The 27,214-nt window shown below is 55.3% G+C and overlaps 1 protein-coding gene across 1 annotated transcript in view; it reads left to right on the forward strand.

The window, feature by feature from the left end:
* The window catches only part of LOC140404736 (synapse differentiation-inducing gene protein 1-like), a 339,786-nt gene that overhangs the window by 247,559 nt on the left and 65,013 nt on the right, over positions 1–27,214 (forward strand). The window contains 2 exon segments of the mRNA XM_072493435.1: positions 10,787–10,901; positions 10,904–10,923. Of these exon segments, the coding sequence (XP_072349536.1) occupies positions 10,787–10,901; positions 10,904–10,923 (135 nt within the window).

A 27,214-nucleotide genomic window follows, 5' to 3' on the forward strand; every position in this document is an offset into this window, starting at 1 on the left:
CTGCCCTTAAGAACAAATTAATCTACACTATATCATTCTACCGTAATCCATGTACCTATCCAATAGCTGCTTGAAGGTCCCTAATGTTTCCGACTCAACTACTTCCACAGGCAGTGCATTCCATGCCCTCACTACTCTCTGGGTAAAGAACCTACCTCTGACATCCCCCCTATATCTTCCACCATTCACATTAAATTTATGTCCCCTTGTAATGGTTTGTTCCACCCGGGGAAATAGTCTCTGACTGTTTACTCTATCTATTCCCCGATCATCTTATAAACCTCTATCAAGTCGCCCCTCATCCTTCTCCGTTCTAATGAGAAAAGGCCTAGCACCCTCAACCTTTCCTCGTAAGACCTACTCTCCATTCCAGGCAACATCCTGGTAAATCTCCTTTGCACCTTTTCCAAAGCTTCCACATCCTTCCTCAAATGAGGCGACCAGAACTGTACACAGTACTCCAAATGTGGCCTTACCAAGGTTTTGTACAGCTGCATCATCACTTCACGGCTCTTAAATTCAATCCCTCTGTTAATGAATGCTAGCACACCATAGGCCTTCTTCACAGCTCTATCCACTTGAGTGGCAACTTTCAAAGATGTATGAACATAGATCCCAAGATCTCTCTGCTCCTCCACATTGCCAAGAACTCTACCGTTAACCCTGTATTCCGCATTCATATTTGTCCTTCCAAAATAGACAACCTCACACTTTTCAGGGTTAAACTCCATCTGCCACTTCTCAGCCCAGCTCTGCATCCTATCTATGTCTCTTTGCAGCCGACAACAGCCCTCCTCACTATCCACAACTCCACCAATCTTCGTATCGTCTGCAAATTTACTAACTCACCCTTCAACTCACTCATCCAAGTCATTAATGAAAATCACAAACAGCAGAGGACCCAGAACTGATCCCTGCGGTACGCCACTGGTAACTGGGATCCAGGCTGAATATTTGCTATCCACCACCATTCTCTGACTTCTATCGGTTAGCCAGTTCGTTATCCAACTGGCCAAATTTCCCACTATCCCATGCCTCCTTACTTTCTGCATAAGCCTACCATGGGGAACTTTATCAAATGCCTTACTAAAATCCATGTACACTACATCCACTGCTTTACCTTCATCCACATGCTTGGTCACCTCCTCAAAGAATTCAATAAGACTTGTAAGGCAAGACCTACCCCTCACAAATCCGTGCTGACTATTCCTAATCAAGCAGTGTCTTTCCAGATGCTCAGAAATCCTATCCCTCAGTACCCTTTCCATTACTTTGCCTACCACCGAAGTAAGACTAACTGGCCTGTAATTCCCAGGGTTATCCCTAGTCCCTTTTTTGAACAGGGGCACGACATTCGCCACTCTCCAATCCCCTGGTACCACCCCTGTTGACAGTGAGGACGAAAAGATCATTGCCAACGGCTCTGCAATTTCATCTCTTGCTTCCCATAGAATCCTTGGATATATCCCGTCAGGCCCGGGGGATTTGTCTATTCTCAAGTTTTTCAAATTGCGCAACACATCTTTCTTCCGAACAAGTATTTCCTCGAGCTTACCAGTCTGTTTCACACAGTCCTCTCCAACAATATGGCCCCTCTCATTTGTAAATACAGAAGAAAAGTACTCATTCAAGACCTCTCCTATCTCTTCAGACTCAATACACAATCTCCCGCTACTGTCCTTGAACGGACCTACACTCGCTCTAGTCATTCTCATATTTCTCACATATGTGTAAAAGGCCTTGGGGTTTTCCTTGATCCTACCCGCCAAAGATTGTTCATGCCCTCTCTTAGCTCTCCTAATCCCTTTCTTCAGTTCCCTCCTGGCTATCTTGTATCCCTCCAGCGTCCTATCTGAACCTTGTTTCCTCAGCCTTACATAAGTCTCCTTTTTCCTCTTAACAAGACATTCAACCTCTCTTGTCAACCATGGTTCCCTCACTCGACCATCTCTTCCCTGCCTGACAGGGACATACATATCAAGGACAAGTAGTACCTGTTCCTTGAACAAGTTCCACATTTCACTTGTGTCCTTCCCTGACAGCCTATGTTCCCAACTTATGCACTTCAATTCTTGTCTGACAACATCGTATTTACCCTTCCCCCAATTGTAAACCTTGCCCTACTGCACGCACCTATCCCTCTCCATTACTAAAGTGAAAGTCACAGAATTGTGGTCACTATCTCCAAAATGCTCCCCCACTAACAAATCTATCACTTGCCCTGGTTCATTACCAAGTACCAAATCCAATATTGCCTCCCCTCTGGTCGGACAATCTACATGCTGTGTTAGAAAAGCTTCCTGGACACACTGCACAAACATCACCCCATCCAAACTATTTGATCTAAAGAGTTTCCCCTCAATGTTTGGGAAGTTAAAGTCACCCATGACTACTACCCTGTGACTTCTGCACCTTTCCAAAATCTGTTTCCCAATCTGTTCCTCCACATCTCTGCTACTATTGGGGGGCCTATAGAAAGCTCCTAACAAGGTGACTGCTCCTTTCCTATTTCTGACTTCAACCCATACTGCCTCAGTAGGCAGATACTCTTCGAACTGCCTTTCTGCAGCTGTTATACTATCTCTAATTAACAATGCCACCCCCCCCCCACCTCTTTTACCACCCTCCCTAATCTTATTGAAACACCTATAACCAGGGACCTCCAACAACCATTTCTGCCCCTCTTCTATCCATGTTTCCGTGATGGCCACCACATCATAGTCCCAAGTACCGATTGTAGCACCATCGATCACACGCGAGGCGAGACGTAGAGAACTTCAATCGAGGCTTTATTGAGCAGACTTGTTCAGACGTGTTCCCCAGCAGCTCAGTCACAGAATGCAGCTGCGGGGAGTAAAACGGGTTCTTATACCCCGCCTATCTGGGTGGAGCCCAGTAGGCGGCAGATCCAATCGGGACCCAGCATCTCTCCTCCAATAGCTCCTCGGCATTCATGGTGTACTGTATTACCCCTAATACATACCACCACATTCTCCCCTTGTTAAAAAAGAACCCGGCGGGGTGGTGGGTGGTATGGTGGTCGGGGTTTACAGGGTCGGTGCCTTAACCATTGAACTATATACAACCATGCCGCTTTTACTGGGCCACTGAATTATTCACATTTTAACCCGATTAGCAGCGTTAACTATTTACAACAATGCCGCTTTTACTGGGCCACTGAATTATATACATCTTAAGTCGATTCGATGAGTCGAGTTGGTGCTCTGGTCGCCCTCTCCGATCGTCGCAGCCCGGGTGGTGGTGGTGGTGCTGGCTCGGGTCCGGTCGACTCTGGGAGCATCGCGCTGTCCCTTTCTGTTTCCTTACTCCTGGGCGGGCCTGGGAAGAGAACCGATCCCCCCCCCCCGGGAGGGGGGTGGCTGTGGGGTGCACCGGCGGGAGTGAGGGGGAGGTGATTTGTGTTGGGGGGGGGGGGGGGTGGGGAGCTCCCGCGGGCGCCAGGTCCCTCAGAGAGACCGTGTCCTGTCGGCCGTCTGGGTACGCCCCTAGGCGTACTGCGGGTTGGCGTGGAGTAGATGTACCTTTTCCACCAGTGGGTCTGAGTTGTGCGCCCGCACATGTTTCCGGAGCAGGATGGGTCCCGGGGCTGCCAGCCAAGTCGGAAGTGACGTTCCAGAAGCGGACTTCCTAGGGAAGACAAGGAGGCGCTCGTGCGGCGTTTGGTTAGTGGTGGTGCACAGCAGGGACCGGATAGAATGAAGGGCATCCGGGAGGACTTCCTGCCAGCGGGAAGTTGGGAGATTCCTAGATCGTAGGGCCAGTAGGACGGTCTTCCAGACCATTTCGTTCTCCCTCTCTACCTGCCCGTTCCCCCGGGGGTTGTAGCTGGTCGTCCTGCTCGAGGCTATGCCCTTGCTGAGCAGGAATTGACGCAGCTCGTCACTCATGAAGGAGGACCCCCTATCGCTATGGATGTAGGCAGGGAAACCGAACAGGGTAAAGATGGTGCAGAGGGCTTTAATGACCGTGGCCGCGGTCATGTCGGGGCAGGGGATGGCGAAGGGGAAACGGGAGTATTCGTCAACGACGTTAAGAAAGTACGTGTTGCGATCGGTGGCGGGGAGGGGGCCTTTGAAATCCAGACTGAGGCGTTCAAAGGGACGGGAAGCCTTTATCAGGTGCGCTCTATCTGGTCTGAAAAAATGCGGTTTGCATTCTGCGCAGATTTGGCAATTCCCGGTGACTGTTAGGACGTCCTCGACGGAGTACGGGAGGTTGCGGGCCTTTATAAAGTGGTAGAAGCGAGTGACCCCCGGGTGGCAGAGATCCTCGTGGAGGGCTTGGAGGCGATCCATTTGTGCGTTGGCACATGTGCCGCGAGATAGGGCATCGGACGGCTCGTTCAGCTTTCCGGGACGGTACAAGATCTCATAGTTGTAGGTGGAGAGTTCAATCCTCCACCGCAGGATCTTGTCGTTCTTTATCTTGCCCCGCTGTGCATTATCGAACATGAACGCAACCGACCGTTGGTCAGTGAGGAGAGTGAATCTCCTACCGGCCAGGTAATGCCTCCAAGTCGCACAGCTTCCACTATGGCTTGGGCTTCCTTTTCCACTGAGGAGTGGCGAATTTCTGAAGCGTGGAGGGTCCGGGAGAAAAAGGCCACGGGTCTGCCCGCTTGGTTGAGAGTGGCCGCCAGAGCTACGTCGGATGTATCGCTCTCGACTTGGAAGGGGAGGGACTCGCCGATGGCGTGCTTTGCGATATCCGCTTTGATGCGGCTGAAGGCCTGGCGGACCTCTGTCGACAGGGGAAAAGTAGTGGACTGGATTAGTGGGCGGGCCTTGTCTGCGTACTGGGGGACCCACTGGGCGTAATAAGAAAAGAAGCCCAGGCAGCGTTTCAGGGCTTTGGCACAGTGGGGAAGAGGGAACTCCATGAGGGGGCGCATGCGTTCAGGGTCGGGGCCTATCACTCCATTACGCACTACGTAGCCCAAGATGGCTAGACGGTCGTTGCTAAACACGCATTTTTCCTCATTGTAGGTGAGGTTGAGAGCGTTAGCGGTCTGGAGGATTTTGAGGAGGTTGGCGTCGTGGTCCTGCTGGTCGTGGCCGCAGATGGTGACGTTGTCGAGGTACGGGAATGTGGCCCGTAAACCGTGCTGGTCGACCATTCGGTCTATCTCCCGTTGGAAGACCGAGACTCCGTTCGCGACGCCGAATGGGACCCTTAAGAAGTGGTATAGCCGCCCGTCTGCTTCGAAGGCAGTGTACTTGCGGTCACCGGGGTGAATGGGGAGCTGGTGGTAGGCGGACTTAAGGTCCACGGTGGAGAAGACCTTGTACTGTGCAATCCGATTGACCATGTCGGATATGCAGGGAAGAGGGTACGCATCTAGCTGCGTGTACCTGTTGATGGTCTGACTGTAGTCTACGACCATCCTCTGCTTCTCCCCTGTCTTCACAACTACCACCTGGGCTCTCCAGGGACTATTGCTGGCCTGGATTATGCCTTCCTTCAGCAGCCGCTGGACTTCGGACCTGATAAACGTCCGGTCCTGTGTGCTGTACCGTCTGCTCCTAGTGGCGACGGGTTTGCAATCCGGGGTGAGGTTCGCAAACAAGGAGGGCAGTTCGACCTTGAGTGTCGCGAGGCCACAGATAGTCAGTGGGGGTATAGGGCCGCCAAATTTAAATGTTAAGCTCTGGAGGTTGCATTGGAAGTCCAACCCCAGGAGAGTGGGAGCGCAGAGATGGGGGAGGACATACAGCCGGTAATTTTTGAACTCTCTCCCCTGCACAGTTAGGTTTGCGATGCAGAACCCTTTGATTTCAACGGAGTGGGACCCCGCCGCCAGGAAAATTTTTTGGGTGCTTGGCCGAATTACCAGGGAACAGCGTCTTACCGTGTCCAGATGAATAAAACTCTCTGTGCTCCCCGAGTTGATCAAACACGGCGTCTCGTGCCCGTTCACCAGCACCTTCGTCGTTGTCGTCTGGAGCGTCTGGGGCCGCGACTGGTCGAGGGTCACCGATGCCAAACGTGGTTGGGACATCAGATCGTTGTCTCCAGGCAGTGTGGAGCCGTCCACGCTGGGGTGCTTGCCTGTCAGCCAAAATGGTGGCGTCCATGGATCGCACGCTGCCGGGGGTGGACAAGATGGCCGCTCCCATGGGTCGCACGCGGCCAGGGGTGGACAAAATGGCCGCTCCCATGGATCGCACGTGGCCCGTGGGTAGGAAGATGGCGGCGCCCGTCCCCCCCTTGTGGTGTCCGGGGTCCAAAATGGCGGCGCCTGTTGGCCGCCCGTGGGTCGCTGGGGGGGTTGAGTCCGTGGTCCCGTTTCTTCCCCGGGGATAGCGGCGACCCCATGGGACTGGCACACCCATGCGTAGTGCCCCTTTTTTCCGCAGCTTTTACAGGTGGCCGAGCGGGCCGGGCAGCGCTGGCGGGGGTGTTTCGGCTGCCCGCAAAAGTAGCAGCGGGGCCCCCCCCGGGTGGTCTGGGATTCTGGCCGCGCGCGCTTGCGGAAGGGTGGGGGGTGCCGGGGGGTCGGTCGCAGCGGGGGTCCACGGAGCCCAAGGGGCTGTAGTGCGGTCGGAGGCATAAGCGCGGGCGTTTTGGGAGGCCACGTCGAGGGAGGCTGCAAGGGCCCATACCTCTGTGAGTTCGAGAGAGTCTTTCTCTAAAAGTCTCTGCCGAATTTGCGACGATGCCAAACCTGCTACGTATGCGTCTCTGATCAGGAGCTCCGTATGTTCATTCGCCGTAACCGCTGGGCAGTTGCAGATTCTTCCCAGGATCGTCAGCGCATTGAAGAATTCGTCCAGCGATTCCCCGGGGATTTGTCGTCTCGTTGCGAGCTGGTAGCGTGCGTAGACCTGGTTGACGGGCCTAATGTACATCTGTTTCAGCAGGTTGATCGCCGCTGGGAATTCTTCCGCGTCCTCGATGAGTGCGTAGATTTTGGGACTCACTCTGGAATGCAGGACCTGCATCTTGTCTTCCGTTAGTGTGCCGGGGGCCGTTCGGAGGTACCCCTCAAAGCACTCCGGGGTGATCCGGAGCTCCATATTTCTTTTTAAGTCTGCTCAATAAATTGTAGCACCATCGATCACACACGGGGCGAGACGTAGAGAACTTCACTCGAGGCTTTATTGAGCAGACTTGTTCAGACTTGTTCCCCAGCAGCTCAGTCACAGAATGCAGCTGCGGGGAGTAAACCGGGTTCTTATACCCTGTCTATCTGGGTGGAGCCCAGTAGGCGGCAGATCCTATCGGGACCCAGCATCTGTCCTCCAATAGCTCCTCGGCATTCATGGTGTACCGTATTACCCCTAATACATACCACCACACCGATCCATGCCTTAAGTTCACCCACCTTATTCCTGATGCTTCTTGCGTTAAAAGTATACACACTTCAACCCATCTCCGTGCCTGCAAGTACTCTCCTTTGTGAGTGTTCCCTTCCCCATTGCCTCATTACACGCTTTGGCGTTCTGAATATCGGCTAGCTTACTGGCTGGACTACAAATCCGGTTCCCATTCCCCTGCCAAATGAGTTTAAACCCTCCCGAAGAGTACTAGAAAACCTCCCTCCCAGGATATTGGTGCCCCTCTGGTTCAGATGCAACCCGTCCTGCTTGTACAGGTCCCACTTTCCCCAGAATGCGCTCCAATTATCCAAATACCTGAAGCCCTCCCTCCTACACCATTCCTGCAGCCACGTGTTCAGCTGCACTCTCTCCCTATTCCTAGCCTCGCTATCACGTGGCACCGGCAACAAACCGGAGATGACAACTCTGTCTGTCCTGGCTTTTAACTTCCAGCCTAACTCCCTAAACTCGTTTATTACCTCCACACCCCTTTTCCTACCTATGTCGTTGGTACCAATGTGCACCACGACTTCTGGTTGCTCCCCCTCCCCCTTAAGGATCCTGAAGACACGATCCGAGACATCCCTGGCCCTGGCTCCCTGGAGGCAACATACCTTCCGGGAGTCCCTGAGAGACAGGTTTGTAGTCAGTGCATATGGATGGATCGGAGCCCCGCCCCACCAGGAACCCCACACTAAAGAGAATGCCGGAATTCTCCCGCCATCCACTGGCAGCGGAATCTCTGTTCCTGCCGGCAGCGCACCTCTTCCCGTGGGTTTCCCGGCAGCGGCGGGTGCCTTCGATGGGAAATCCCATTGACAAACAGCGGGAGTGAATAATCCCACCTCCAGCGAACAGCGCGCCAAATTCTCCGTCCTCGCTGGCAGCGGGAGGGAGGTGGAATCACAATGGAGAATCCACCCCAATATCTTGACAGCTGTGCCGCCTCCTCTTATTTTTTTTTCTATGTCTCTTCCTCGTTCCCCAATCATTCAGCATTGGGGTTGCCAACCCTCCAGGTTTGGCCTGGAGACTCCAGGAATTGACGCTCGATTTCCAGGACACTGCTGTGCGCAAACTTGGAGAAAAACCAGCAGGCCATTAGCCCGATCTGCAGACAACACAGACATCGGGGGAGAGGCAAGCTGTGAGGGGGATACAAACAGTTTGCAAAGGGATATTGATCGGTAAAGTAAGTGGGCAAAAAGTTGGCAAGTGGAGTATAATGTGGGAAAATGTGGAAGTTGTTCATTTTGGCAGGGAGAACAAAAGAACAGAATATTGTTTAAACGGAGGAAAACTGCAGAAAGCGGCAACACAAATGAACTTTGGGGGGATTTGTGCCCGAAACACAGAAAGCCAGCACACAGGCACAGCAGGTATTCAGGAAGGTTAATGGAATGTTACCTCTTATTTCAAGGGGGTTGGAGTATAAGAGTCGGAAAGTCTTGCTGCAGCTGTACAAGATCACGATGTACGAGACCACATCTGGAGCACTGTGAGCAGTTTTGGCCCCCTTTCTTAAGGAGAGATTTCATTGGAGCCGGTTCAGAGAAGATGCACTAGGATGATTCCCAGTATGGAGGGATTGCCTTAAGAGCAAAGGTTAAACCAAGGGCAGCATGGTGGCACAGTGGGTTAGCCCTGCCGCCTCACGGCGCCGAGGTCCCAGGTTCGATCCCGGCTCTGGGTCACTGTCCATGTGGAGTTTGCACATTCTCCCCGTGTTTGCGTGGGTTTCGCCCCCACAACCCAAAAGATGTGCAGGCTAGGTGGATTGGCCACGCTAAAATTGCCCCTTAATTGGAAAAAATGAATTGGGTACTCACAGGTTGGGGCTCCACTCATTGGAATTCAGCAGAATAAGAGTTGATCTTATGAAACATATAGAATTCTTAAGGAGCTTGACAGGGTCAATACTGAGAGGATGTTTCCCCTCACGGAAAAGTCTGGAACCAGAGGGTCTCAGAATACAGGGGTGTCAAATTAAGACTGAGATGAGGAGGAATTTATTCTCTCAGAGGGTTGTGAGTCTTTGGAACACCTTGCCACAGAGAGCTGTGGGGGCAGAGTTGTGTATGTTGAAGGTGAGTTGATATATTCTTGATCAGTGAGGGAATTAAGGAATCTGGGGAAAGGGCAGGAAAGTGGATGTGAGGAATGTGGGATCAGCTGTGATCCTATTGAACAGCAGAGCAGGCTCGAGGGGCCGAACCTTCTATTCCTGTTCCCTTTTTCTTCTGGTCTTTTGACATCAAAAACTATTGTTTTTTTAAAAAAATTCTTTCAACATTTCTCTTTACCAGCTATAAAAGTATTTGAAAAGGGGAAGGAAAAGACTGATTGGCTGACAGTCAAACATCATCCAATTTCTGTTTTCCAATTGGTGCAAAGAGACAAGGATGGATTTGCTGCCTGTCTAATGGCTGGAGCGTGGCGGGGGGTGGGGGGGGGGGGGGGGGGGGGCAGGGGTATCATCTGTTAAAACCTCCTGGAATACATTTAATCGTAGTTGGTAACCCAGCCTTTGCAACAGTTGCTGATGGATTTGGATGACCTTTGAATCAATCCAAGGACTTTTATAATTTTAGTCCCAAAATTAGAACGCCCTAGCCCTTTAAATTTGGCTTTGCCAGCAATCTGCACTGGCCACTGGATTTCTGCCTGCACGCATTGTCGCACGCGATGAATTTTCATAGGATTTAAGAGATTACACAGAAATAATGTTGAGTGAGGAATTACATTAAAGAAAGGTACCAGGAGTCTCCGTCGGCGGGAACCTCCGCTTCGCCGGCAGCGCACACACGCCCGAGCGTTGACCGACGGCATGGGGTGGCCATAATGAGTAACCCCATTGGCCGGCTACCGGGACGGTGGAGTCCGCTGCTGGCAGTGGCGTTCCGCACCAGTAAATGGGGTTGGCGGGCCGGAGAATCCCGCCCAGGGATTTCTTTGTGACTTGTGCACACACAGGCACTCACGCAGACGCACACCCACCACAGGTGCACACACTCGCAGACTCTTACATGTATACACACTTGTGCGCAGGCACTTGCACACGCAGCTTCACACTCACAGATGCACACACGCTCAGATGCACAAACTCATCACACACACATATAGAGATGCACAACTAGCAACTCACAGGCGCACAGACTCTCAGATGCACAAACACGGGCAGACGAACACTCACAGAGACACTGACATAGACACACAAAGAGACACAGATAGACACACACATACTGGGTTTTACAGCCCTTTCCCCAGGGTCATGACCTATATTTTCTTCCCTGCGAGCGTTTCTCTTCATTGTGTGGTCTGATGAGATTACTGCAAATGTTTTCCTAATGGCTTTAGTAATTCAGGTCTTTATCTACTTGTGTACCATTAATGAAATTCAGTGTTGAGCTGCCGCTCACAGACTCAATCATTCTCCTCCTCCCCAGAGTGACTGCTCAAGTGACAGTGATAGCGAGGACAACTTCATTATGATCCCTCCGCGTGACCATCTGGGTCTGGCCATCTTCTCCATGCTCTGCTGTTTCTGGCCTCTGGGTATCGCTGCTTCTACTTCTCGCAAGGGGTAAGAATTGTGTGTCTTTTTTTTTCACATGACCCACGAGCAAATGGTGTGTGCGTGCATATGTGTGCGTGTGTGCGTGCCTGTGTGCTGTGGTGAGAAGCTGAAACAGTCATGTCGCGTGCTGTTTGACTGGAAGAGTTGTGCCAACGAAGGAGCTGGCACAATATTCACCCATTACACAGTCCAGGTCCAGCTAGGTCCTTTCTTCCATCTCTTTGATGTAGCCGGAGACTCGTCGCGGGGTGAAGAATGCACAGAGTCGGGCACCATTTCAATGTCTCACCCAAATAGCAGCTGCACACATCGGGAAGCACAGCTGTCCCTTGGTCAGGGGTTTGTCCGTTCACTTGTCACTCCAGAAGTGTGAGCACAGAACCTAGGCTGACACTTCAATGCTGTCCTGAGGGATTGCTGCAGTGTCAGAGGAGCTCTCTCTTGGATGATATTTTTAAATGAGGCCCTGCCTGCCCTCTTGGACGAGTGTGAAAGATCTCATGGCTCCCTTTATAAGAGGGGCCTATTGTCTCGGCCAGCATTCATCCCTTAAAAAAGAAACAGGTTATCACGATCATTATTGTGGGAGCTCGTTGTGAAGAATTTGTCTGCTACATTTCCTACATGACAACAGGATTTGCACTTGAGAAAGTATTTCATTGGCTCTAGAGCGCTTTAGAACATCCTGACGTCAAGGAAAGGCACAATATCATAGAATTTACAGTGCAGAAGGAGGCTGTTTGACCCATCAAGTCTGCACCGGCCCTTGGAAAGAGCACCCTACTAAAGTCCACGTCTCCATCCTATCCTATTTGGGCAGCATGGTAGCACAAGTGGCTGGCACTGTGGCTTCACTAGCGCCAGGGTCCCAGGTGCGATTCCCCGCTGGGTCACTGTCTGTGCGGAGTCTGCACATCCTCCCCGTGTGTGCGTGGGTTTCCTCTGGGTGCTCCGTTTCCTCCCACAGTCCAAAGATGTGCCGGTTCGGTGGATTGGCCATGATAAATTGCCCTTAGTGTCCAAAAAGGTTCGGAGGGGTTACTGGGTTGCGGGGATAGGGTGGAAGTGAGGGCTTAAGTGGGTCGGTGCTGACTCGATGGGCTGAATGGCCTCCTTCTGCACTGTATGTTCTATGTTCTATCCCGTAACCCAGTAACCCCACCCAACCCCTTGGACACTGAGGGGCAATTTATCATGGCCAATCCACCTAACCTGCACATCTTTGGACTGTGGGGGGGAAACCGGAGCACCCGAGGAAACTCACGCAGACACGGGGAGAACGTGCAGACTCCGCACAGACAGTGACCCAAGCCGGGAATCGAACCTGGGACCAAGGAGCTGTGAAGCAACATTGCTAACCACTGTGCTACCGTGCCACCCCTAATATAAAGGCATGTTCCCTCATGTGTCTCAGGGCCATGAATGTCGGCATTGAGTCGCATCTTCTGGGAGGCATCGCAGTGAGAAACATTAGTGCAGTAGTGGTTATGTTCATGGGCGAGTAATCCAGGGGCAGTGCTCAAATCCCCTGTGGCACCATGGTGATGATGAAAAAGCAATTTTCCATACCGCCAGTAAACTAGGGCAGAGTTGATCAGGCGTGAGGGTGAAAGAATCCTGAGTTTGGAGACATACGGCTGCTGCTGAGGAGTTAGGGGAGGGAGAGGAAACACGGCCGGGCGAAAGGGCAAGAGGAGCAGGTTTTCAGATAAATCATGGGGCGCACAGTGAATATTCAGGCCACACAGTGAGAATAGTCATTGAGTTTAATGGACAGTGTAACCCAGAAGAGAAATACTGGGCGCGATCTAACCATTGGAAATAGAGTCCCATAACAAGCACGTTTAGCCAGGTGCTTCCTACACTGAGGAGCTCCACTCACTGGAACGCCTCAGTGCCAGAGACGATCGGGCCGCCATTTTTAAATGGTGTCCAGATCTCTCGACCCACCCCCCAGCTCAATTATAAGAGGGTCCTCAGGCCCCCCCCCCCCCACACACACACACACATCCACACAGGACACCCGCAGGTCCAATCTCCAGCCCAGGGAAATTGCCAGCCTGGCACCTTGGTACTGCCAGCACGGCACTGCCCCTGCCAGGGTGCCCAGGTGAGTGGCACCACCAATGCTCTCCTTCCTCCCATGCCCCTTGGTCCCTCTGCCTGCTTCCCCTCTAATCTGGGGGGTGTCTTCCCTCCCCACTTCTCCGACCCAATCACCCCCACTGCTTTTCTTCCTTTGCCAGTTTTGGTCGCCCCTCCCTGCTCCCCCGACCCCCCTCCCTTATTGGTTGCTGGTCACGGACAGGTGAATTTTAGCTTATCATATTTGAGGAATACCGTAAAGTCGGACAGCCAATCTGCGGCCCCGTGGGCGCTGCTGATCTTCAGCTAAGCAGGAGTCTCTGGCGGGCTCAGGAAGGCAAAGGCTAGAGCGTCTGCCCCTCTCCCAGTAAACAGCTCTGGCTGTTCTGATGGGCCGAAAGACCGTCACTAGTGGGCATGGCTCCACCCCTCGCTCCCACAACCTTGGACATGGCCTCGGAAAAGGCTGTCCAATACCCGACAAGTCTGGGACAGGCCCAGAACATGCGGGTGTGGTTGGTTGGGCCTCCCTGGCACTGTTCACATTTGTTCTCCACCCTGGGAAAGAATCCGCTCATATGTGTTCTTGCCAAGTGCGTCCTGTGCGCTACCTCAGCTGCGTTAGGCTCAGCTCTATGCATGAGGAGGTGGAGTTCACCCGATGCAGTGCTTCGACCCAGAGTCCCTCCCCCTATCTCCATGCCCAGCCCCTCCTCCCACTTTCCCAGGTCTTGTCCACTGGTGACCTTAACTCCTCATAGAATTTACAGTGCTATTCGGAGGCTATTCGGCCCATCGAGTCTGCACCAGCCCTTGGAAGGGGCACTCTAATTAAGCCCACACCCCATCCCCACAACCCAGTAACCCCACCTAACCTTTTTTGGGCAATTTAGCATGGACTATATATCTAACCTGCACAACTTTAGACTATGGGAGGAAACCGGAGCACTCGGAGGAAACCCACGCAGACACGGGCAGAACGTGCAGACTCCGCACAGACAGTAACCAAGCCGGGAATCGAACCTGGGACCCTGGAGCTGTGAAGTAACTGTGCTAACTACTGTGCTCCCATGCCGCCCTCGAGCAGTCATCTGTACATATCAGCGCAGGTAGTCCCCCAGTTTGCCCGATGTCATAAGACTGTCCAGTAAGGTGAGTCCGGTTGCTGGGGTAACGTTGCGGTCTCCTTGCGGAGGAAGTTCCTTAGTTGCAGGTACCGGAGATCGATTCCTTTCGGGAACTGGAGCTTGTCCGTTAGTTTCCCCAGGGTCGTTATTCTTCCGTCTATGTATAGGTCCCATACCGTCAGTACCACTTTGTCCTTTTAAAGGAAATATCTATTGTTGAAGGGATGGATTTATGGGCCAAGATCTCCAAAATCTCGGCTAAGTGTTGACGCTGGTGTAAATACCGGAGTGTTTCACGCTGGCGTCAACGGGCCTCTTGGCCCAGCGGTTCAGTGGCGCACAGGGGGCCAGCCGAGCGCCGGGGTGCTCCGCGCAGCCCTGCCCAGCTCCGGCGTTGATACGTGGCCCTGCACTGCCGGCGCGGGTCCGCACATGGGTGCAGCAGCCGTTTCTGCGCTGGCGCAAGCGCATGGTGGTTGCTTCCGTGCGGACCTGCTGTGTCACTACGCCATGTTGCGCGGCGCCGGCAAGAAGGTAGCCCCCCCCCCCCCCCCCCCGGATCGTGCGTGCCCGCCGACCGGTAGACCTCGAAAGCGGGCCTGGCCGTCGTGGAGCCCCCCCCCCCCCCCGGGGTCTGATCCCCCTGCCCCGCCCCACCAGGACAGCCACCACGGCCATGGGTCCGAGCTCCGGTCTGATCCCCCTGCCCCGCCCCACCAGGACAGCCACCACGGCCATGGGTCCGAGCTCCCGCCGGGTGGTACCATATGTGAACCACACTGGTGGAACTTGGCAGGAACTCGCCCAGTCGACCGCGGAGAATCGCCGCGGGTCCTCTTTCAACGTGCGCGCGACTGGCGGGTCACCGGAGAATTGCGTCCCGGCGTTGGAGCGGTGTGCGGGAATTTTTGCGTCAACAGCCGATTCTCCGACCCGGCGCGGGCTCGGAGAATCCCGGCTATGGTTTCTGCAGACTGGGACCATAGTGGACATTGTACCCAAATGGAAATAGTGCCTGAGCTGATTCCACGTCCTCAGAGTGGCCCACTACAACCGGTTTCCTTGAGTACTTGCCTTGGGAAAATGAGGGTGGGGCTATGGCCAGTGCTCGGAGGAATGTCCCCTTGCAGGAGGTTTTCCTGCATTCTCACCCAATCCGGTCTCCGGATCTTTGATCCACCCCCGTACCATTTCTGCATTGTCCGTTCAGTGGTTGAGTAGGAGGTTCGGAAGGGCCAAGCCCCCCCCCCTCATCACCCCCCCCCCCCCCCCCCCCCACCGCCCCACCCACCCCCCCCCACCCCCCCCCCCCCCCACCCACCCCCCACATGTTCCTCCCTTGCAGACACTTTTACATTTCCTCGGGTTCTCCACCCACCCCAACCCCACTTTCCCCCAAACAAAGGCCATGATTAGTTTGTCTACATTGGGGATGAAGATCGTGAGGGATCTGAATAGCAAGAGGAACCTTGGCAGCACACCCATTTTGACGGACTGCACTGTCCCCGTCAGGGAGAGCGGGAGCGGGTCACATCCCCACAGGGCTCTCTTAACCATCGTCCAGTAGACTCGATAGCTTTCACTTGTGGATCCGTGTCTGGTCATAGCTGTCTGGATCCCCAGGTATCGGACTTTTGGTCTGGGCCAATTTGAACAGCAACTTCACAACTCTGGTTCACCCTCCTGCGGGTTCACTGAAGACTTTACTCCTGCTCAGGTTGAGTTTGCAACCTGAGAAGGCTCCAAACTCCCTTCGGAGTTCCAGTATTGACTAGGGGGACTGAGACGTTGAGGAGCAGGTCATCTGCATAAACTGAGGCTCTATGCTCCCTCTCTCCCCTCTGGGTACCCTCCACACCTACACTGCTCGAAGGACATTGGCCAGTGGCTCGGTTGCCAAGGCAAATAGAAATGGGACCAATGGTCATCCCTGCCTCTGTGCAGCCAGAAGTATTTAGAGCTGGTGGCGTTTGTATGAACGCTCACCATGGGGAGTGCTGAACAGGGGGCGAGATTCTCCGCCTCCCCCGCCGGGTCAGAGAATCGCCGGGGGCTGGCGTGAATCCCGCCCCCGCCGGTTGCCGAATTCCTCCGGCACCGGATATTCGGTGGGGGCGGGAATCGCGCCTCGCCGGTTGGCGGGCCGCACCCCGCGATTCTCCAGCCCGGATGGGCCCGAAGTCCCCGCTGCTAAAATGCCTGTCCCGCCGGCGTAGATTAAACACCTACCTTACCGACGGGACAAGGTGGCGCGGGCGGGGCACCGGGTTCCTGGGGGGGGCGCGGGCGATCTGGCCACCTATCCGCGGGCGGGCCTGTGGCCATGGGGGCACCTCTTTTCCCTTCCGCCTTCGCCACGGCCTCCACCATGGCGGAGGCGGAAGAGACCACCCTCCACTGCGCATGCGTGGGAATGCTGTCAGCGGCCGCTAACGCTCCCGCGCAGGCGCCACCCGGAGATGTCATTTCCGCGCCAGCTGGCGGGGCACCAAAGGCCTTTTACGCCAGCTGGCGGGGGCAGAAATTCGTCCGGCGTGGGCCTAGCCCCTTCAGGTTGGGGCTCGGCCCCCCAAGATGCGGAGCATTCCGCACCTTTGGGGCGGCGCGATTCCCGACTGATTTGCGCCGTTTTGGGCGCCAGTCGGTGGACATCGTGCCGATACCGGAGAATTTCGCCTCAGCATCTTCACCCACAAGGTGAACCCTGGCCCAAACCCAAACTGTTCCACTACCTCCATGAGGTACCTCCATGAGACTCTGTCGAAGGCCTTTTCTGCGTCTAGGAAGATGATCACTTCTGGTGTTCTCTCCCCCGGATAGGGTCATTATCACGTTCAGCAGGCGTCTGATGTTCACCGTTAGCTGCCTGCCTTTGACAAAGCCTGTCTGATCCTCCATGACTATCTCTGGCACACAGCTCTCCAGTTGCCTTCACTAGGGCATTCGCCAGGACTTTGGCGTCAGTGTTTCGGAGTGAGATGGTCTGTATGACTCGCACTCTGTTAGGTCCCTGTCTTTTTTCGGGATCGGTGATCTTGAGACCTCTGCCAGTGGTTGGGGACGACCAGGGTCCCTTTGAAGATCTCCCACAGGAATCTGTCTGGACCCGGTGCCTTCCCCGACTGCATGGAGTTGATGCTCTGCATGCTCCCAGTTCAGTGGTGCTTCCAGTCCCCGCCTCCTTTCCTCCCCCACAGCTGCTTGTGTCTAATTTGTTGAGGAACCGTTTTGTCTTCGAGTCCCTCCTCCGGGGGCTCGGAGATGTACAGCTCTCAGTCAAAGTCCAAAAGCCTCAGTGATACTGCCTGCTTTCTCAGCTGGTGAGCCAACAGGCGGTTGGCCTCGTCTCCATATCCATAAAAGGTCTCCCGTGTCTGGCGGAGCTGGTTCACTGCTTTCCTGATGGAGAGCAGGTCAAATTCCATTTGTAGCGTTTTCCTCTCTGTCGGTAGTTCCACGGTCGAGGCCGTGGAGTACCGCCAATGCACATCCAATATGGAGTCAATCAGCTGTTGCCTCTTCGCCCTTTCCTCCCTGACCCTGAGTGCCCAGTATGTTGTTATTTCCCCCCTTTACACCACCTTCAATGATTCCCAGAATGTGGAGAATGAGACCTCCCTATTCTGGGGCGAGATTCTCCGACCCCCCGCCGGGTCGGAGAATCGCCGGGGGCTGGCGTGAATCCCGCCCCCGCCGGTTGCCCGAATTCTCCGGCACCGGAGATTCGGCGGGGGCGGGAATCGCGCCGCGCCGGTTGAAGGGCCCCCCCCCCCCAGCGATTCTCCGGCCCGGATGGGCCGAAGTCCCGCTGCTGGAATGCCTGTCCCGCCGGCGTGGATTAAACCACCTACCTTACCGGCGGGACAAGGTGAAATATCTGGAGCTGAAAATAGGGAAGAGGAAGGAAGGGATGGATATCTGGCATGCAGAAACATCCATTGTCCCCGGAGAAACCGGATATAGAGGTTGTTCTTTGCAACAGGCAGGTTCGCCTCTCGATACCCATCCCCACCCCGTCATATCCAGAATTCACATCCAGGCTCTGGAATGAACTGTGTAAGCTCCTGAATTGTCCCCTCACTACTACCCTCTCATAGATTATCATAGAATTTACAATGCAGAAGGAGGCCATTCAGCCCATCGAGTCTGCACCGGCTCTTGGAAAGAGCACCCTACCCAAGGTCAACACCGCCACCCTGTCCCCATAACCCAGTAACCCCACCCAACACTAAGGGCAATTTTGGACACTAAGGGCAATTTATCATGGCCAATCCACCTAACCTGCACATCTTTGGACTGTGGGAGGAAACCGGAGCACCCGGAGGAAACCCACGCGCACACGGGGAGGATGTGCAGACTCCGCACAGATAGTGACCCAAGCCGGAATCGAACCTGGGCCCTGGAGCTGTGAAGCATTTGTGCTAACCACTATGCTACCATGCTGCCCTAAAATGCTGGCAGTCGTGGGATTCGAACCGACGCCCCCGCAGAGACTGCAGCCAAATGCCAGCACCTCAGACCGCTCGGCCACACTACCATCTCATCTCCGATCCTGATATCTCCTCCGACACCCCCGCTTTCCTGGCTGCACCTCTGTGAAGCACATAGAGTTACTTCTTTCCATTAAAGGTCTTACACAAATGCAATCTCTGTAAAGTGACGAGCAGGAGGCTAGATATTGACAGGGGCCCCTCTGCACCACCCTCCCCAAGGAGCTCGTCATGTTTCTTGGTGACGAACGCGAGTTGGCACCTGGCTGTCTCCAGTGCACAGTGTTCGAAATGCAATCAACGGCACCAACGAGAGAGAGGAAATTCTGCCACCCCTTCCTGCTCTTACTCATCACCGAGCAACCCCTGATGTAAGTGCTGAGGCCGAGGGCAGCATGGAGCTGGCCAAGATGTTCTGCTGCTGCTTCAGCTTTAACTGTGTTGGCGTCGCAGATAAATCCCGTATTCGGCCAACATTAAATACAGCACAATTCGACACAAATCAGTGCGGGAAACACAGCCAGGGTCACATTCTTGATGCAAAAGAGGGTGAAAAATAATCCAACCACGTTCAATAAAATATGAATGGGACAAATTGTCAGAAACACGTAGCTGTTGCTAAACCAGGAAGACGCTGAGGTGGTGGCGCTGATCATAAAAACTTTTAAATGGAAATAATCGAAAGATGAATATTGAAGATTTGAAGTGACGCGTCTGGGACTATTTCCTTTGGCACCTTGATCCATTCTGGGATTGTCCTTGGGAAGAAAGATTGTTGTTACACTGGCCAGGATTTTCCAGGCCCCCCCACCGCCAGCGTGTGTTTCCTGCTGGGGAAACCCCCCACACGGTGGGGGGGAGGGCGGGGTCACCTTTGTCGGGACAGGAAGATCCCACTGGAGGGGTGGGCCGGTATATCTCAACCGCATTGTCTTTGTGGATTGTGTGGACGGAAACCTCGTGTTCGGTCGCTGCCGAGGGCACCAGGTACACGTTTCTGTCAATTGCCACCAGTCCATTCGACGTTTTGTCGAACGTGGTCAGCTTGTTTTCAAGAAGCAGTTAGATATAGCTCTTGGGGCAAGGGGATAAAATGATACGGGGGCGGGGGGGGGGGGGGGGGGGGGGGGTGGAGGCAGGATACGGCTGTTGAGTTGGATGATCAGCCATGATCATAACAAATGGCGGAGCAGGCTCGAAGGGCCGAGTGGCCTCTTCCTGCTCCTATTTTCTATGTTTCTCTGTTTCTCCCTCCTTTACTGCAGTGATTCCCATGCCAAATCCATCCGGATGTGTTTCCCATAGAATCATGCAACTTCTCTTTGAATGACTTCAATCTTATTTATATCTCTCGCTGTATAAGAAACCCACACACAACCTGTCAACTCCAGGATTGGACAGAAGGATGTTTGATGAAGGTGTAAGTCTGATATTGTTGTTGGGCGGTGAAAGATCGTCCCTCCTCACTCTGTTTAAATAACCATCCAGCACTTGGCCTGTAAGCTCATGCATAAACAATGGATTCTTGGCAAGCTGCTGGAGGGTGTCAGGTATCTGGAAGGATTTGGCTCCTGGAATTATCAAACCTTCCAGCACAGAAGGAGGCCATTCGATCTATCGTGACCGTGCCAGCTCTTTGAAAAAATCGATCTGTGATGAATGGTTACTATGTTACTGTACCCTTATCATCATGTAAGGTGATGTCCCCTTTAAGACCGGGCTTGGAACCCTGGGGCACTCCGCCCTGTAGGTGGCACCCAGTAAGCACCCGTCTCGGCATCAGGCTAGTTTTCAGCTTATTAAAGCCTTCTTCACCGTTCTGCTCTCTTGCATCGTTATTCAGGTTACCACATGATCCAATTTATCCTATTTCCGTTCTCACAAACCGGCAATTCAATAACAATCGCTATTGTCACAAGTAGGTTTACATTAACACTGCAATGAAGTTACAGTGAAAAGCCCCTAGTCGCCACATTCCGGCGCCTGTTCAGGTACACAGAATTCAGAATGTCCAAATTACCTAACAGCACGTGTTTCGGGACTCGTGGGAGGAAACCGGAGCACCCGGAGGAAACCAGACACGGGGAGCACGTGCAGACTCCGCACGGACAGTGACCCAAGCCGGGAATCGAGCCTGGGACCCTGGCGATGTGAAGCCATAGTGCTAACCACTGTGCTACCGTGCCGCCCGCCAATTCGGTTTCCATTTTAAGTGTTTGTCCGTTGCCTATTAGAAAGTCCTACTTGAAGCTGCTTCCCCCATCCTTCGGGGTTGTGCATTCCGGATCACAACCTAAAACAAAATGATCCAATTTAGTTCACATTGCCTCTCCTCCCTCTTCTTCTCGAAACGCATCTCTTCACACTTACCTCCGTTAGATTTTGCCTGAGGTGCGCCTGCCCATTTCATTAGCCTGTCTTTACCCTCCTGAAGCCTGTTGCTAACCACTTTGCTGTTTATTACATCTCCGGGTTCCTTGTGGGGAAGGGAAATGAGCAAGAAATATAATTAATATCCAGAAATTAAAATTGTAACAGGAACAGTTGACTGGAGAAGACAGTTGGTCACCCTGGGGCAGATAGGAGAGACGGTGAATAACAGTAGGTTTTATCTCAAGACTGTAACAACACTTTGTTGTGTCAAACGTTAAATATTTATTAAGCAGGGTAATTGTGAAATATATTTTTAAATGTTTGCATGTACAGCTTTGTCTTCGAAAAAATAACTGGCTGAATTGTCAAAGCTCTGTTTCAGAGTACTATTTCATTTCCGTCCTTTTGTTAAATGAGATTAATAAACCCTTATTGCAACATACAATATAATGTCTATTAAATGTCGTAATAGGAATCAGTGTTCTCTCGGCAAAAAGGAATGAAATGAATGGCTGAGTAAATTTGTAAATGAAATCAGGTATCCATAAGATCCAATAAGGACCTCCAGGTCCTCCATCATTTAAATATCTTAGCAGCTAAAGGCTGTGAGGCCCCCTCCCGTGGTATCTGTAACAGCAGTTTGGGGGGTTTAAATAGGGAGTGCTGCCCTCACTGAACTGGGCACACGACACTTACAATGACTTAACACTAGGTCAGCATTCATTAATACTGGGTGTTCCGCGTGACATCATTTTATTCAATGTCCTTTATGGATGCATCCGACTTTTTTTGCAACACAAGTTTGAACCCGCACCACTGCAATTTTCGAAGGGGAACACAGTTTTGAGAAGGACGAAAAGATGGGGAAATGATACTCATTTTTACGATCACCAGTTTTACTCAGAATTGGAATTATTATAGGGAAAGATCTTAGGGTTAACTGTAGATCAAAGACGTAGGGCGGGATTCTCCACTCCCGCGCCGGTTGGGAGAATCGCCTGGGTCGCCGAATTTTCCCGCGACGCCGGCCCGACGCCCTCCCGCGATTCTCCCAAGCGGCGAGAACGGCCCCGTCGCGTTACGCGCGGCGCAGGCCGGAGAATCGCCCGAGACACCCAAAATGGCGATTCTCCGGCACCCCCGCTATTCTCAGGCCCGGATGGGCCGAGCGGCCAGGCCAAAACGGCGGTTTCCCCCCGGCACCGTCCACACCTGGGGCGAAATTCTCTGTTATCGGCGGAAAGTCCGCCGATCGGCGCAAAAAACGTCGCAAATCCGAGTTGCGTCACGTCGGAAAAATGGGTCGAAAGTCTCCGGCCCGAAATGGGCTAGCAGCGACGTAACGGGATCCGCGCTTGCGCAGTGGTTCACGCCGTGCAGCGTCATACGCGCCGCACGGCGTGACGGCTCATAAGGCCGCGCTGCTCCCCCCCACCCGACCGGAACACCCGACCGCAACACCCGACCGCAACACCCGACTGGATGGCTGGCCGTCGCTCAGCCCCGAGGTTCGAGTCACGCGATGTGGAGGCGCTCCTGGACGCGGTGGAGAAGAGGAGGGACGCCCCGTATCCCGGGCACGGCAGCAGAGTTGCCCCACGCCACAGCCGGCGTCTGTGGAGGGAAGTGGCAGAGGTCGTCACCGCTGCGGCCCTGACACCACGGACAGGCACCCAGTGCCACAAGAATGTGAATGGCCACGTCAGAGCAGGCAGGGTGAGCCTCCCCCATATCCCCCCCTCCCCATATCCCCCCCTCCCCCATATCCCCCCTCCCCCATATACCCCTCCCCATATCCCCCCTCCCCCATATCCCCCCTCCCCATATCCCCCTCCCCCATATCCCCCCTCCCCCATATCCCCCCTCCCCCATACCCCCCTCCCCCATATCCCCCCTCCCCATATCCCCCCTCCCCCATATCCCCCCTCCCCATATCACCCCTCCCCCATATCCCCCCTCCCCATATCCCCCACATCCCCCCTCCCCACGTCCCCCCTCCCCCATATCCCCCTCCCCCAAATCCCCCCTCCCCCATATCCCCCCTCCCCATATCCCCATATCACCCCTCCCCCATATCACCCCTCCTCCATATCCCCCCTCCCCCATATCCCCCTCCCCATATCCACCCTCCCCCAATCCCCCCTCCCCCATATCCCCCCTCCCCCATATCCCCCCTCCCCCATATCCCCCCTCTCCCATATCCCCCCTCCCCATATCCCCCTCCCCATATCCCCCCTCCCCCATATCGCCCCTCCCCATATCCCCCATATCCCCCCTCACCCATATCCCCCATATCCCCCCTCCCCCATATCCCCCTCCCCATATCCACCCTCCCCCAATCCCCCCTCCCCCATATCCCCCCTCCCCCATATCCCCCCTCCCCATATCCCCCCTCCCCCATATCGCCCCTCCCCATATCCCCCATATCCCCCCTCACCCATATCCCCCATATCCCCCCTCCCCCATATCCCCCCTCCCCCATATCCCCCCTCCCCCATATCCCCCCTCCCCATATCCCCCATATCCCCCCTCCCCCATATCACCCCTCCCCCATATCCCCCCTCCCCCATATCCCCGTCCCCCATATCCCCCCTCCCCCATATCCACCTCCCCCATATCCACCTCCCCCATATCCCCCCTCCCCCATATCCCCCCTCCCCCATATCCCCCCACTCCCGTATCCCCTCTCCCCCATATCCCCATATCCCCCCTCCCCCATATCCCCCATATCCCCAAGTGAATCCAGCCCTAACCTTAACCTCTGCAATGCACGCGCAACCGATGGCGTGCATTCATATACCTTGCCTTTTACCCCTGCCAGCCTCCCCCTCCCCACCACAGGAGAAGCGCGCACACAACAATAGGGAGCATGTGAGGACTGGAGGAGGCCCCGCTGATGAGAGGCCACTGACCGAACACAAGGAAAGGGCCCTAGAACTGGCTGGCGGACCTGATGCAGAGGTTGGGGGCGTACTAGCAAGTGAGCCACCGACAGCCCGTCCCCATATCCCCCCTTCCCTAGATCCCCCTCCCCATATCACCTGATCACTGCCTGATGTCTAACCACGCATGCTTCATTGTCCAGGCACCCATCCCCGCAGATGCAGACCGCCCGCATGATGCCCCTCGGAGGCCACGGGAGACGGAGAGACACGGACCCTCCAGCATGCGCCGCCCGCAGGATGCCCCTCGGAGGCCACGGGAGACGGAGAGACCTGGAGCAACAGGGAGACGACACCCCCGTCACGTGCGGGAGCGACCACCCAGCGACGAGGGGGGCAGCCACAGACCCCCGTCACATCCGAGCCAGGACACCACTACCCAGGACACCACTACCCAGGACACGACTACCCAGGACACCACTACCCAGGACACCACTACCCAGGACACCACTACCCGGGACACCACTACCCGGGACAGCACTGCCCAGGACACCCCTACCCGGGACAGCACTACCCAGGACACCCCTACCCGGGACAGCACTACCCAGGAAGACGAAATACCGGACAGTGACTCAGAGTGGATGGGTGGAGACGAACCCCCATCCCAAAGTTCCATGGACTCAGAGTGGGACGAAGAGCACGACACAACGCCACTGCTGTCACCAACACCCTCCACCATCGCAGAAACACTCACCTCGGTTGGGCACTTTAGTGATGAGGCGTCTGGTACACTCACTGGTGCGCACAACACAGCCGTCCCGGTACAGCAGGTGGAGGTAGGAGCAGCAGAGGGGCCGGGCGGTCGGAGGGCAGCCCAGCCCAAGCGAACATCTGCCGCCCAGATGGATCCCGGGTTCCTGGAGTTACCACACCCACACATAGATCCGATGCAACCACCGACCTGGAGACGAGCGAAGAGGGTGACGGCCGGCTTGCGGCGGCTGCAGTCGCAGGTGGAGGAGTCCACCCGCGTCCAGGAGCTGGGAGTGGTGCCGGTCATGCGTGCCACCCAGGCCGACACCGCACGGGTGGCGTCCGCGGTGGAGGCAATGGGTGCGACGGTGTCAGACATGGGGAACAGTTTGCGAGGCCTGGGGCTTTCCGTGCAGGCGGCGTCTGTGGCCCAGGACATGGCTGCCCTCTCACAGGAGGCCATGAGCCAGTGCCAGCGCCAGATGGCAGAGGCGCTCAACGCCACAGCCCAGTCTCTGCAGGCCATGGCCCTGTCTCAGCAGGCCATGGCCCAGTCTCTGCAGGCCATCGCTGAAGGCATCGGCGCCAGTGGCCATGTGCGAGACGGCGTCGCACTGTCACAGACAGGGTTTGCCAACCCCCTGGGCTCCATGGCTGCAAACCTGCAGACCCCTGTCGATACCAGCACGGGCCTCCAGGACTGACAGCGCCAGATGTCGGGGGGGCGTCGGATGGCCAGTCCGTTCGCATCCCCCACCCATGTAGAGGCCTGGGGCCATCGGGCACCCCGAGGGAGGAGGAGGTGGTGTGGTCCGTCCCGGCTCCCCCTGTAGGGGAGGTCCCGGTACACCGCGACACCTCGGACTCCCCCCCTTCCGTCCCAGGTGCATCGGGTGGGCAACGGGCAGGACAGGCTGGCAGCTCACCATCCCAGTCGCCCGGGCCGCAGCCTGGCCCATCTAGGCCAGGACGCCCCAGGAAACGGCCGCCAAAGGGATCCAGTGTCAGAGGGCAGGAGTCACAGGAGTCCACCTCCAGTTCTGCTGTACCGTCTGGGGAACCACGTAGACGTAGTCAAAGGGCCCGTAAGGCCAAACAATTAGACACTGAGTAAGTTGGCACGGGTGCAGGGCACAGATGAGTTTTAGGGGCTAGGGCACGTGCATGAACTCGTTTGGTTATTAAAGTCAATGTTACACCTACAGAAGCTGCCTTTGTGCTCTGTCCAAAGCGTGCGGGGGTGTCATGTACGTTGAGCGCAAGTGTGTGTGTGAGGGGTGGTCTTACCTCAGCCCCAGGTGAGTCTGCCCCCTTCCCCCTGGGCCGCCATCAACATCCCCCGGGCAGAGGACGGGACCGTGCGCTGCAGTGTCACAGCCGCATGCAGGGATGGTCCAGGTGGATGGTGGTACTGTGGCCATGGGTCAGACATAGTCCAACGATGTAGAGCCAGGAGCTCATCGCAGGGCGGGTTGTCATCATCCTCCATGGCCTGCAATAGACACGCGTCAACCCGCAACTGTGTGAGCCTGGCCCGTTGTGCCGCAGGTGGATCGGCAATGGGGGGGGTGGTGTGCATGCGGGTGGGGTGGGTGGGGTTGGGGAGGGGGGTGAGGGTGCTGGGTGGGTGGATGGGTGGGGGGTGTGGGTGGTCAGCTGTTGCCATGGTGTGCGGTCTGTGGCCATACTACCCGATTCCCACGCCCATCTAGTCAGTGAAGCGGGCGGCTATCAGTCTGTCCCGTGCCCACTGGGCTAGCCGGTAACGGTGGACAGCCACCCGCCTGTGTCTACCCCGTCTGCCCTGACTATTGCCCCCATCCCCCTCATCTGGGGAGGACTGGGCCTCTTCCTGCTGCTCCTCCACTCCGCCCTCCTCTGCCTGCGGCACATCGCCCCTCTGCTGGGCTATGTTGTGCAGGACGCAGCATACCACAATGATGCGGCCGACCCTATCTGACCGATACTGGAGGGCGCCCCCAGAGAGGTCCAGGCACCTGAAACGCATCTTCAGCACGCCAAAGCACCTCTCTATCACTCCCCTTGTCGCTACATGGGCATCATTGTAGCGGTTCTCCGCCTCATTGTGTGGCCTCCGTATAGGCGTCATCAGCCACGATCGCAATGGGTAGCCCCTGTCGCCCAGCAACCAGCCCCTCAGCCGGGGATGGCGTCCCTCGTACATGCTGGGGATGGATGACCGTGACAACACGTATGAGTCGTGTACACTGCCCGGGTAACGGGCGCAGACGTGCAGGATCATCATGCGGTGGTTGCAGACCACCTGTATGTTCATCGAATAGGTCCCCTTCCTATTGGTGAACACGGCCCTGTTATCTGCAGGTGGCCGCACGGCGACGTGCATCCCATCGATCGCGCCCTGGACCATGGGGAACCCGGCCACGACAGAGAAGCCCATGGCCCGGGCATCTTGGCTGGCCCGGTCCACGGGGAAGCGGATGTAGCGGTGCTACCATGGCACATAGGGCATCTGTCAATGCCCGGATGCACCGACGCACCGATGTCTGCGATATGCAGGACAGGTCCCCACTCGGTGCCTGGAATGGCCCCGTTGCATAAAAGTTCA

Source organism: Scyliorhinus torazame, chromosome 2 (assembly GCF_047496885.1).
Source record: "Scyliorhinus torazame isolate Kashiwa2021f chromosome 2, sScyTor2.1, whole genome shotgun sequence".
Classification (NCBI taxonomy): domain Eukaryota; kingdom Metazoa; phylum Chordata; class Chondrichthyes; order Carcharhiniformes; family Scyliorhinidae; genus Scyliorhinus; species Scyliorhinus torazame.